A 13,415-nucleotide genomic window follows, 5' to 3' on the forward strand; every position below is an offset into this window, starting at 1 on the left:
AAGGCTCGGAGACAAATTATATGGGCTTGGGTCTACATGGGTCAACAGGTCCAGTCCAAATTAGCTAGGCTAGCCCTCTCACTGTTTTGGGTTACTCATGGCTCACCTGTTGGCAAATTAAGTTGGGTACAGATTTAAGCCAGATAGTTAGAATTAATATTTGGAGTTTTGGAATGGCATTAGAATCTTAGTATATGTTTGATATGATGATCAAATCATTTTTATAATGATGTATAAATTGTTGTTACGTATGCCTATGGTGTTAAAGCATGTAGGATTTCACCTATACAATTGCATCACTAGGAACTTCAATGCTATCTAAATCTATGTGCAAATGAAACTCTCCATTCAGAAGTGAGACATCGCTCATGATTCAATTTTGCATGATTGGCCAAATATCATAACTTATAGTACTAATTTTGTCCTTCTTCTAAAATTATTTTGAAGATAGACAAGAGAATATTAAGCAATGAAAAAGGAAGGGTAAGAATCATACTATTACTAGTCTTCTTTTGTGAGCTTTTTATGATTAGCTCTCCACTTGAAGACCAAACTTCTGCAAGTCACTGCCAAAGTTGTAGCCAAGCTAATTATAGTTTATAGATAGTTTTAGAACTCGGCATGCTTGGTAACACTGTTTAGGCTTCTCCCGGGATGCATCAATGTTCAAAATAGGGAAAAACAAATCAAGAAAAAAAAGAGAGAGACAAAATTCAATAGAAATAAAAACAGTCACTCTTTTATAATTTTGGTGATGGTTTTTAGGTGGGGGAAGGAGGGGGTGAGACGCAGGACAGGGAAAGAAGAAAGCTTCAGTTAGATCGCCATAAAAATGTCACCTTTCTCTCGGGTCGCTGTCGATACTTCCGTTCTATGTACCGTCGCTTCCGTGGCTCTCCTCCAGTCTCCCTGTACGCCACCTCGCTTCCAACTTGTCTGCCATCTTCCCCAACGCGAGAAACAAGCATTATTCTAATGGATCACACGTACCAGTAGCGTAGAAAGCGAACAACCTATTCGATCCACGCTCCGGGAAGCAATTAATAAAAGCTTGGCTATTCCCCCCCCACCGTACCTCACTTCACAGAGCAAAGCAAGCCCCATCGGAAGCCTTTACTTCCCTTCCCTCGGCTTCTCCTTCTTCTCTTTACTTTCCACCAGCTCTCTGCTCCGCTCCTCTGCTCTCTTTCGCTTTTTTCCACCATAAAAATCCCACCTTTAGCTAGTTCTCTTCGCCTCTCTTCTTCCAGTGGGTGAAGGCTGGAGATTTGGAGAGAGGTGGAGGAGAGATGGAAGGCCGGTTGAGGAAGTGCGGCGGGCAAGCGAGCCCGGACAGGTCGAGGGCGTGGGCGGAGCCGCCGCCACCGCCGCCGAAGCAGCACCAGGCTAGGAAGATTCCGGTGGTGTATTACCTCTGCCGGAACCGCCACCTTGAGCACCCCCATTTCATCGAAGTTCCCGTCGCCTCCCCCGAAGGGCTCTACCTGAGAGGTCAGTAAAAAAAAAAAAGGAAAACCGAAACCTAAAACAAGAAGAAAGGCGTAATATTTGTTCCACATTGCTCTGATTTGGGGCTTTTCTTTCTTGGTTTATTTGGTAGATTTCATTAATCGTCTCAATGTGCTCAGAGGAAAGGGCATGGCCGCCATGTATTCGTGGTCTTGTAAGAGGTACTGGAGAGCTCCCAACTGATAAAAATCATTTTTTTTTTTTGAAGTTTTTGTTCGCTGGTGGTTTAATCTGTTGCATCCGAATGGTACTACAGGAGCTACAAGAATGGATTTGTGTGGCATGACCTCTCCGAGGATGATCTCGTGCTCCCGGCTCACGGCAACGAGTATGTCCTCAAGGGTTCTGAGCTCTTGGATCAATCCCCTTCAGGTACTTCCAAATAAAACTATCAAAAGATAGTTTTTTTTCTTTTGGAATTGTTTTTTTTTTTTTTTGCAATAGGAAACTAAGAACATGTTGCATTTAGAGTACGAAAACCTTTTTTTTTCTTTTTCTTCTGCTTGTTTAGATCGGATTCATCACGGCAATGGCAACACAAAATTGCATAACTCGAAGCCCACACAGCAAGAAAACCCCACATTTTCTAGAATCCAAGAAGCTTCTTCTTCCTCCCCTCCCACTATTGTCATTAAAGAGGCAAAGCCTCCAGCTTCGCCGCCGACTTCTCGAGACGATGAGCAGTCCCCCTCATCTCACAAGGCCGGTTGCTTTGGCAACATATCACCAGAACTCGGACCCAAAAGACCTCCCTCATGGGAGGTCGATTCCCCCAGCACTACGGAGTACAGAGTCTACAAGCTGATTGGTGCTGCAGATGCTTCCACCCAGACTGATGAGAGAGGTGGAAGGAGGGCCCGTGGAGGTCCCGATACCTGCATTCGAGGCGTATCGACTGATGATGGCCCGATGGATCTTGAATTCGATGAGAGACGCAGGAACCATAGCCTGCACCCCAAGGATGGGTCTGAGATGGTTCGGGATGAGATCTCCCCACCGCCGACTTCATCGAGTGCATCCTCCACCTCTGGTGGGAAGACAGAGACACTGGAGTCTTTAATTAAAGCAGATGCTGGCAAGATGAACAGCTTTAGGATACTCGAGGAGGAGGAAGTGCTCCTCCCCAATGGCCCGAAACTGAGGGCCACAAATGTCCTGATGCAGTTGATCACATGTGGATCAATCTCTGTGAAGGATCACCAGAGCTTCGGGCTTGTTCCGACCTATAAGCCCAGGTTCTCCCACATGAGGTTCCCGTCGCCATTGTTTGCAAACTCCATGACGCTGGGAGAGCTTGACTGCCTATCAGAGAATCCAAGGCACATGGGATTGAGGATGGAAGACAAGGAGTACTTCAGTGGGAGCTTGATAGAAACTAAGAAGCATAAAGAGGAAGTAGGGCAAGGTGTGCCTATTCTAAAGCGCTCTTCTTCCTACAATGCGGACAGGTAAGCTGAGGGCTTCTAGTTGCAAGTTCTAGACTCCAGACCTTATATTAATATAATTTTCTGTTTCTAGGTACAATTTATGGAATTGCTTTTTATAGTAGAGGAGATTCTTGATTGTTGAGGTTTTAGGGTTTTGCATATGCGGGTGCTTTTTGATCGGTCGGCTTTATATTTGGCGACCTATTTTACAGCAAAAAATCTCATGTAGTTGTGATGCTTATTAAACAAGTTAGCATTACTATTTCTGTTAATTTGATCATATCTTGCTTTGCTTAATTGTACTATTTTTTGAATGTACTCAGGCTCCGGCAATAGTGAGTCTGCATGATGCTACAAAACTTCCCCCCTCCCTTCCACAGAGCAAACATGAAGCTAAAATATATAATTAAAAGCAGTGTTTTTTGTTTGAGGAGTTTTTGAATTTCTGGTTTCTCAAATATGGGCACTATTCATTAGGAAAGACGGATATCGTGACTAAAACAATAGAATGTAAGAAGTAGATCAGGATTCTTTGGATCTGATGGTGCCATCTCACCTTTTAGGGCTAACAGGGTTATGCTGACGCTTGGAATAACACCATCATAGGTTATATTCTCTCCGATTTCTTTTCTTTACCATTGGGCACTGAGGTGTGGCGCCTCTTCTGCTTTGACAGCTTGGGTAGATGCTTGCTTGATCTTCTCCTTAAGCTTATATGTTGAATACATGTTATGTAGAATAATTTGAATGAATTCCATTTGTTTTGATTAGGAAGCACTGAGTTTGCAAAGATCATATTATTATCCATGTTCTATTCAAAAACTAAAAAAAAAATCAAGGTGTATGCTGCCCAATAGACTATTCTTTTCAATCTTAATGAAGTCATGAAGTCAACTCACTATTGAATTTTCAGTCTTGTGAGATGCCCAACATCACTAATTTTTTGGAGGATGAGCTGGGGTTTGGCGTATACACTATTTTTGATTTAAACTGTAAATTCATCTCTAATCCTATCAGAAGGAAAAGCATTTTCCAGTAATTATTTCTTTAATATTTTGCACTTTTCTGTTCCTATTTCAGAAGTGTTTCAGCCCAAGTGCTTTGTCCCTGTTCAGTTGGTTCTCATTCTGCAACCAGTTCTCTTGTTGCTTTGAAATTTTTTGATTTTTATATCACTGTAGCCTGAATTCTAATAAATCCAGAATAAGCAGGAGCTGCAAGTCACCAGATTCCAGAAGGGATAAGGAAAAGGTAGTGGATTCATCACGATCAAAATGCCTCCCTCGTACAATTAGAAAGACTTCCAACAAGCAGCCCAAGAATGAAACAATGAGGTCACCTATTTCAGATGGCCCAAGGAACTCTTCAGCCGGGGCAGACACCCACTCATCAAAAGGTGGAAGCAGACGGATAACTGATACTTCCTCGCTGAAAGGATCATCCATGAGATTAGAATCGTTCAGAGAAGAAAAGGATAAGGTGATCAAGATTGAAGAAAGTTAAGTTCAACAGCACCCTGCCCTCCCTGAACATTTTTATGGTTGTGATATTGCTTCTGTCTCTTGATGTAGAACGTGCCGATTTATTCCTGCAGGCTTACTTCAGGAGCTCGGGTTATAATTCAATCTAGAGCACCATGTGATGATAGTGAGGAGGGATCTGTTTGATAAGAGGAGTGTTCTTATGCATCTTGCGTATTATTTCCTTGTCTCACATACTCTACAGCTGAGTGTGGAAAGGAGCTGGTTGTAATCTCCAAAATGGCTGCAAGTTCGTTTTAGTTCAATTTTTGAGGTACCAAGTAGTTTTAAATCATCTTCTTTCGTGAAACAGTTTTTGGGAACTGTGTGAAGAATGTAGCTGATGCGCTTTGTTTACCTTACCCATAATCTTCTAGCCCTGTCCCAATAACTTAACGGCAACTTTATGGATCGTTCTTTGCAAACTATGTCACCAAATTCTACTTTAAGAAGAATAATACTGTGCTGTTGAATCCACTGGCTGAGGTGGAGATCTGCTGCTTTACATTACCTACAGGCAACATTCATGACCTGTAGTTGAATTAACTTGAAGACTGGAGATGCCTTACAGTGGGACTAATGCCCATTAGGATTGGGTGTCACCTACTGATGAAGTACGCAGGATCCTTTATTAGTGCAGTTTGACATTGTACATTGCTAATGCTTATGAAAAATTAGGATTTGGCTTTGGTATGCTGTACCGTACCAGACGGTACCGGAAGTACCATACTAGAATGGTATCGGTACCGATACTGATGGCGTACCAACACTCGATATGCCAGGCGTACCGTATACCGTATCAATATTATAATAGTGTGGCACTAGTACGAGTCGGGTATTGGTACGGCGAATCTTGGTTTAATGGCATTACAAAAGATATTTGAAAGTTTTTCGGATGTTGCTACTCTCGTGGTGGTCTGATGATTTATTCTCTTTTCAGAAAGAAGAACTTTGAATTTTAGAGTGTACGAGGATTCATGCTTTATTATGATAATAATAGGAAGTTGGTGAAAATATGCAGGTTTCTGTTATGTTGATCTCTACCTGTCTTCGATACTTGGTTTTCCTGTTACAGATAGGAAGTCTTTGGTTGAATTAAACTTTGCTTTTTTATGGGTTCGGTAACATTTGTTGTTCTTGTGGCTGGCTTCATAAACTTTCTAAAATTATCCAAGTTATTTTTGATAATCCTCAGGCTGCTTGCTATTCAGAAAGAGTTTCCACCGACCACAGAAGCTAGGAATTATGTCTTGTCTTGACATAATCAAGTGAGAGTACTTTGTTTTGATTGTTTTATGAGATTATATTATCATTATTGGGCAAGGCAGCCTCCAGATGGAATAATCTTGTTGGTAATGATACCTGAATTGAAAGGTAGCAAGAGTCAGTACAGGAATGGAAGGATCTGTTCAGATTCCAGTCTAGATCAGATATCAGTGTTTAGGATGGGGGACTTCGTGATCCTCTTCCAGCGCCGTATGTGCAGAAATAAACACTGTAGAGGCATGGGTTATAAATAAATTGAAATGCAGAATAGGGATCTATTTGGTTAAAATCTAAATCAAAATAAAAAGAAATAAATATAGTCAGAGTGTAAGCACAGGCTTCAGAGCCAAGGCTTGTTATCCATGAGTATAGTTTTATTTTGAGAGCTCGGTCCTAGAAATTTTGGCTAGAAGGTCTTGCAAACATTGGACTGGTGCTTGAATATTTAAGGTGCTATTTTTCAGTCTGGAAAATACCCATGCTCCCAGGCATGGCCTTACCTGGATATCCTGATATTAGGTATGTATGAGCATACTACATACTCCCATCTGGCTTATTTTTCTTATGCAAGTTAGTTGAGCAATAGGGAACACAAATCTGCCAAGGATTGGATTAATGGGCTAAAACAACTATGCTCAAAAACAAAATATTTTTCAGTGGTCTTTCCTCTGTAAAAACAACAACATTAAGGGAGACATTTCTTACTTGAGAAATCCATCATATGTTTACATGATCTATGGGCATCTGGGTTGCTTGCTTCTCTTTGTTTAATTCTTCATTATTGCAAATTATTTTTGCTACTAAGCTGACCCTTCATTATTTGTGATTCCTGCCCCTTGTTTACACTGCTGTATTTGAAGACTTGCAGATTATTTTTGATGTCTGTCCCTGTATATACTTAGAAACTCAATTTGCAAGTCTAGTAGATAATATTGACAGTGCTGCTAACCAGAACAGATACTTAGAAGCTGATTAGATTCAAGCAGCTTTATCAGCCCTGATTGTGTCACCTGCTTTCATTGTCACTTGCCCTTTCTGGTCTACCTTGATGGCAGAATTGGCCATCATGGACCTTAGTCATAACCATGGTGTCTTGTCCCAACTATGTATTGTTGGCAAATTTGGTGGAGGGAGTAATCTGATCATGTAGGAAAGTGTCACTCTGAAGCAAGACTAAGACTAGGTCTGGCAACTTAAGAGGTTGTTGGGGAGGTATGGTTGCATAAGGTGGTTCGATGGCTTAAGAAGAGCACATTGGTTTTCCATGGATATTTGTGATAAAAAGATGTATCCTCTGTAGTCACTGAGAGCTAGGATTTCAAATAACTCATGATTTTTGTGGCGAATGGCTTATGAATGGGCTTGCTTCCAGTGGGAGAAGCTTTATTAGAGATATTTGAACGGACTAGTTATGGTGGATGTGATTGGTGGCCACTTATTTAATCCTATGTACTTTATGCACAGTGACTGGGCTCCCTCCAGAGCAAAATAATGGTGGCAACCTATAAATACTAGAATGTTGGGCCCCAGGGTTCGACATTAATGGTATTAAGGAACTTATGCATGGACTAGATATTTACCTATCTGTACCTTCATTTGCAGTGGGTGAAGATATCAGAGTACTGACTGCCGGATCTTTAAGAGTCAGCATTGGGGCAAGTTGAAACTACTCTTAGATTTCATAAAGGAGTTTGACTTAAGTGTAGTGCCTCCAAATTTTAAATTTTCTTTTTTTTTTAATTAAGTTGCCAAGGGGCTTTGGCATTGAAATTTTTGCCGACACTTGGGGAATCTGACTAAACCATAAGGTTTTATTCTGATGAAGAGCCTGGGTTTCCTCCTGCCGAGCCTTTTCTGGCTAAGCAACTCTCAGAAGCCGAGTGTACTTGAGAAGAAAGGGACAACGCAAAGAAAGGGAAAGATAAAACCACTCAAAGAAGGTAAAACCAAGGCTCAGTTCACTTATTTTCTGTAGCAGAACCTTCATATGTGGGCTGTATGGTAATGGAGATTATTTTGCTACATTGATTTAAGTACCATGCTACTAATAAAGAGTTCAAGGTTGACTCGTCAAATGTAGCCAATTGAGATGAAAAATGATATTGATTTGGAATTTAATACGATCACAACCTGTATCTCTTCCATTACTATTTTTAAAGAGGGAATGAACTGTCCGGTGACGACCAAGGGGTAAGCAGTTCTAGATTATGCTCCAGGATAACTATTCTAGATAGCTCACCTAGTTCATATTAGAAGAAATGAGGCACTTTCAGCAGAATACTTGGACAATGGTAAATTTTCCATTAGACATATTTTCAGGCTAAGTGTTTGCTAAGTTGAAACTTATTCTAGTGATTGATTTATCATGAATCTGGCATTTCAGGAGTTCATTCAGTTCTATTTTACTTTCTTCTTTTTCTTTTGGTATTCGCAACATATATAACTGCAGTTGCTTATGATTTTATGGGCAAGTCGGATGTAACCAATGCAACGGAGGATGTACATTATACAAACGCTTTCTAAATTTCCTAGAAGAGTTTGCTCTTTTGGTTGATATAGATCTTACTCAATCCAAGTTCTCTTTGTGAGGACCTGTATAGGCGTGTGTTTAGTTCCATATTGGTTATTCACTGGATAAATTTTGAATACTTATAAGGATTAAGAAACCCAAATAATATCTTTCGGCTAGCCTTTTTAGATGAGGTCCTGAGTTGTGGCAGAAATGGTATCAGAGCAGACCCGATCCATAATCTATATAGACTAGGGAACATTGCAGCACAGATCTATTGAGGCTGGTCACGGGCCGATCGTAGTGCTTGTGATTAGATTTGAATGGATTTGAACTCTTTGTCTGACAAGGACGTCAGGGCTTAAACCCGTGCAGGCGTGTGTTTAGTCTCACATCGGTTATTCGTTGGGTAGATATTGGGTACTTATATAGGATCAAGGAACCCATATTACCTAGATATTTTGGGTGAGGTCTTGCATTGTTATACTCTTAAAGTGTTTTGCCACTGTAAGAAGCAGTATATATCCAGATAATGTTAGTGGCAATCAAGACCTACAAAGCTAAATGCATGGCCTTTTCATCCTACCATGCACTTGGCTAAGAGTATATACTCTCATTGAGTTGACATAGGTTCGTAGTTAAGCTAATATCTCTTATGCGGAGTTGATGATCTCCAAACATGTTTTGTGACTGACGATCTCCATCCATTTCATCCTTGCATGTCTCTTTTGACCGATTTTGCTATCCAATCTAAATTTATACCCGAATCATTTTCACAGTTTGGCAACCAACACAGACAACCAATTCTGCCTTTACGTTGGGATTTGAGATCAGTATCGCTAGAGTTATGTAGATAGGAGTGTGCTCCTATATCCATCGCAGTTGTGTCAAAACTGTGTGGTGTGCCCACAGGATAAAGAGTAATCACCCTGGCAACCATCTTCATGTGGTAAGTTTTGTTCTCTGAAAAAATTGCCCTCTTTTTTTGATGGGTGGTCCTGATTCCTGAAAACGATGTTCATGTGCATTGCGTATAAACACTAGAGAAGATATATTCATTCTCTTTATATGTGTATAAATTTGATGGGCAATCCAGTATTTGAGATATGGACCACCACCAGTTAGTTTATCTGTCATCAAAAGATAACAGATAATCACAGTGATATGATCCAATTGTGATGCAAAAGATAACAGATAATCACAGTGATATGATCCACTTGTGATGTCAGACCTCGGAGTCCAGCCTAAATGATTTGAGCAAATCTAACGAGGCATTTGGTCTAATGGTGTATTGGTGTGGTCTGTCATCTAGAATCTTAGAGGCCCTGAATTCAATCCCAAAATCATTTGTTTTTGAGCAAGTGGTCATTGTGTTGGCATGGATGAAGACAAGTTTCAGAGCTGGCGAAGTTCAAGAACCAATAAATTTATCCTGCATCGGTATAAGACTCTGTTGAGGTCTTTGAAGAGCGCGTTTGGTCCAAATCCTCAATGACTCTGGGCAGTCACACACCAGATCCTCCCTTCGCCTTTCTTTGTTTCTCTCTTTTCAGATGGACTTGGGAGACTTTTGTAAGAAAATACCCAATTATTTAGGTCAGTATCAGTTAGTTTTCTATCACTAGATACTCATAGAGGTGGCAAGATGGGACCTGACCAGGATTGTTTAGGACCTACATGGAGGCAAAGTCAGATGGCTATGAGATCAATGCAGGGAGAGGCGCAGGTGGTGGGCTAAGCCAGGTCTCATTCAGACGTATGGAAATGGAGGAGAATGGGGTATGAGAGGATGAAAGAGGGATGTGCATACGTCCTACTTGTAGGCCCTTTTTGAAGGAGATTTTTTGGTAGGTTCCAAGTCAATTCTACCTAACCAGCATTGGAAGCTTGTGAAGATTCTCTATGATGTCATTTTGGTGTTCTCCAGCCTAACCTCTCATCTTTCTACAGCCGTACTTGTTCATATTTGTCATCTTCGTTGCGTTTCTAAGCTCAAATCTAGACCTGAATCAGGAGCAAAACCTAGCATGGAGTAGCATCACACTGGCAATTTTACCATGACCTAGAAGATTGCTTCAACCATGCTTGAATTAGCCAAATCATTTTTGGTAGGTGCGCATTAGATTCGGGCACAAGATTTAACATACCCAATCTTCAGCAACCTTTTGTAAAGGAATAGCTTCTTCACCATAGTTTGTTATAGGTGTCATGAGAGTCAAAACAAGCTTCATGGGCACTAGAACATGAATAAATCGACATTAGGTTTAGCCACAATCTTGATGAGCAACATCACCTAGATTTAATCCCTTTGAGAATTGACTTGATCGGCGTTAGATATTATTTGCTGCTTCAGAAATTTTTGTTCAAATTAAGCTTACTAATAAACTTTGGCCTAAATTGTATCTTCTAATCCAGTGTGAATTTGGAAATAATTTAGAAGGCAAAATGGATGTTGGAGATGAGACTTAATGCAATTATAGGTTCAATTTGTATTTTCCAAATATTAAAATAAGATATAGTTCAAATCAAGAGAACTCGACTCCACTTTTGTGGGCTAGAAGTTTAGATGTTTATGAAAGCAACTGGGGATAAATCTTTCGTTTCTTTTCCCCCCCTAAAGAAATCCTTATTTTTTTTTCTCCTTTATTTGAGATTAGATTTGAGCAAAATAGAACAAATTCCTTATTTCTATGATCAGATCACACTATGAAAGTCTTGGTGAAGACTCTTGCTCATTTCTCCACCTTGTAACATAATCTAAGACCGATTAATTGGTCCAAATGGAACTTTCCTTTTGCTCCTTTAAACTTGATTTCTTAGTTATGCTAATATTACTTAATGATGAGTTAATTTTATCATTTACATAATTATATCTTTGGTAGGATACAAAGTGATTCAGAAAGCTAATCTTCAGTTGGGCGACCTATTTACCAACGCAAGGCCAATCGTACTCATAACGCAAATCAGATGTTTTTCTTTGAGCTGGCTCATGTTCTAAACCTATCAGGCTTAGATTCAAATCCTTACCAACTTCATTTGCCTCACCCAACTGTACGTGCCTTATTCTCCAAAAAACACAAAAAAGGGTACACTAGCGCATAAAATTTTTCCATATTTGTCGCCCTGATTAGTGTTACAGGGCTCCACTATACATCTCCATCAGCAGCCACCTCGCCTGTGAGGCTCGCCGAGTCTAGGGGCTAAAGCACTAATCACCATCACACGCTTAATCTTGGGTATAACAGCGAGAAAACTATCTAAGAGAACTATTTAGGTCCAATACTTGGAAAACAACACCATCAAGATTAAACCTAAAACTTTCTCCTATGTGGAGGAGGGTGCAAAAATTGGGCTAATGGCATAGTTTGTCGACCATCGAGCATTTGTCTATTAGCATAATAAAGTCCTTAAATTGGTTTATAATCTTAGAGCGAGAGCTGCAATGTGTCACAGCTTCCCGTACAGACTTAGGAAAGCAGTCTTGTGATCTTTATCTCCATTAAAGTTGAACTTCAAACTTTGGCCACCATGATTTACCTTTGTTGTGGTAGTTGGTCATGAGTTAGCTTAAGCTAAAATTATAGTATTAGACCAGGCTGTGCTTCGACACAGAGGCCAAAAACTTTCGACTGGGGCCATTCACACGATGAGCTAGTACATATGTACGATAAACGATGACCTTAGAACCCCCAATCTATTCCTTTCAGCCCACACCTTGGCCATGATCACATCTTGCTTTCTATGGTTCTCCAGTATTTTACCAGGAAGAAGCTAAAGTTGGATTAGATTGGAGACATGCAGTCATTAAAGATGGCGACAGAAAGAGAAGCCTAGTACCCGAGCTAGAAAGATGCTCTATGATTAGAAGATCCTCTAACTTAGAAAAGATTACCTTATGTTTTTTTATTACCAATTAGGTGGTAGCAGTGGTCATTCTCTGCCCAACTTGCTCATTTTTAGATCCTCCCAAATAATTGCTCGGTTCCACTCCACCAGACAAAAGGCCTCTGGCTGTTGACCACCACCCTGCACCCAAGATTCCGATCAGGGCTATTTTGAGCGACCTCAGGTGACTCAAATCCAGTCAAGTTAAAACCAAAGCCTCATCAGGCAATTCTGTTAACTTCAGGCGTTTGAATTGATATACTGATTTATATAAATGGAGGAGGGTGGCTGGAGGAACTTGCAAGAACGAAAATATCTTATGATGTCTGTTGATTGTGGAGCAATCAAGACTTTGGATATCAGATTATGTTAAACTAAATGCCAATCGAGGTTTTAAAGATAGACTGTATTGGTTGTTGTCTCAGTTCATATCAATTTATACTAGCTGATAAGATGTCCTTGAAAGAGTGAGGCTTATCTAATGTTCAATTTTAGGAGTTCATGGCCCAATGTTATGAGTTCTCTTGCTTTGGTTAAAGCTAGCATGATTTACGGAATCCCATCTAAAGTGCATCTTCCAAACCTCAATTCAATTTTTATACCGATCAGTTGGTTATGGTAATATTTCGGCCAATATTTGGTTAAAACAATTTTAGGTTAAACCAGTTGTTTGGAGTCGGTCAATAAACCTAAATTCTCTCTCTCTCTCTCTCTCTCTCTCTCTCTCTTTTTCTTTTTTTTTTTGGTATATATCGGCGAGCGACTCACACACAACAAATATAGGTACAGCTCACAAAATCAAAAAGAAGGAGATAGTGCATAGAAAAAAGGGCAGACACGTGGTTCTCTCAGATAAATTCTTCGGAATGATGAGCTGCATATGAGGCCATCCAGTCCGCAGCACTATTCGTCTTTCTATCGATATATACACTTGATGAGAACACACTCATCCAAAAGTCTGCAGATGTCATAAAGCAGCTACATTCTGCCGGTAATATATCCAATCTTGAACTCACTCGATCACCGTGGCTGAGTTTTCTCTCCCCCGCGCGCGCTAAATAACCTCCTGTTATCAAACACGAACTGCACTTATTAGTGCACAAAACCTCAACAACAAAAAGCTGCACAGCATCTCCAGAACTTCATGGAGATCATAGCCATCCGGAGTCAGCAATATTGAGCTAAGTGGGACCCACATGGTTGGCACCTCCCTGAAATGGTCGAAGTATGAAACCTCGTTGCGAACGCTATCGACCATCCTGACAGTCGTCTACAGTAATCCTCTCTTGTCCATTTTTG

General features: G+C 40.4%; 1 protein-coding gene across 2 annotated transcripts; it reads left to right on the top strand.

Moving 5' to 3' along the window:
• Nucleotides 1-778: 778 nt before the first annotated feature.
• LOC103719979 (protein UPSTREAM OF FLC) lies at nucleotides 779-4,881 on the top strand. Of its 2 annotated transcripts, none has more exons than XM_008809471.3 (6): nucleotides 779-1,491; nucleotides 1,601-1,670; nucleotides 1,766-1,881; nucleotides 2,021-2,957; nucleotides 4,139-4,435; nucleotides 4,531-4,881. In XM_008809471.3, the coding sequence occupies exons 1-6, from the start codon at nucleotides 1,290-1,292 to the stop codon at nucleotides 4,601-4,603; spliced, it is 1,695 nt and encodes a 564-aa protein (XP_008807693.1). In that variant the 5' UTR covers nucleotides 779-1,289; the 3' UTR covers nucleotides 4,604-4,881. The 2 variants fall into 2 exon arrangements, with proteins under 2 accessions (XP_008807693.1, XP_008807694.1); XM_008809472.3 differs by having other exon boundaries at nucleotides 782-1,491; nucleotides 4,148-4,435.
• Nucleotides 4,882-13,415: the final 8,534 nt, after the last annotated feature.

Source organism: Phoenix dactylifera, chromosome 2, assembly GCF_009389715.1.
Source record: "Phoenix dactylifera cultivar Barhee BC4 chromosome 2, palm_55x_up_171113_PBpolish2nd_filt_p, whole genome shotgun sequence".
NCBI classification, from domain to species: Eukaryota; Viridiplantae; Streptophyta; class Magnoliopsida; order Arecales; family Arecaceae; genus Phoenix; species Phoenix dactylifera.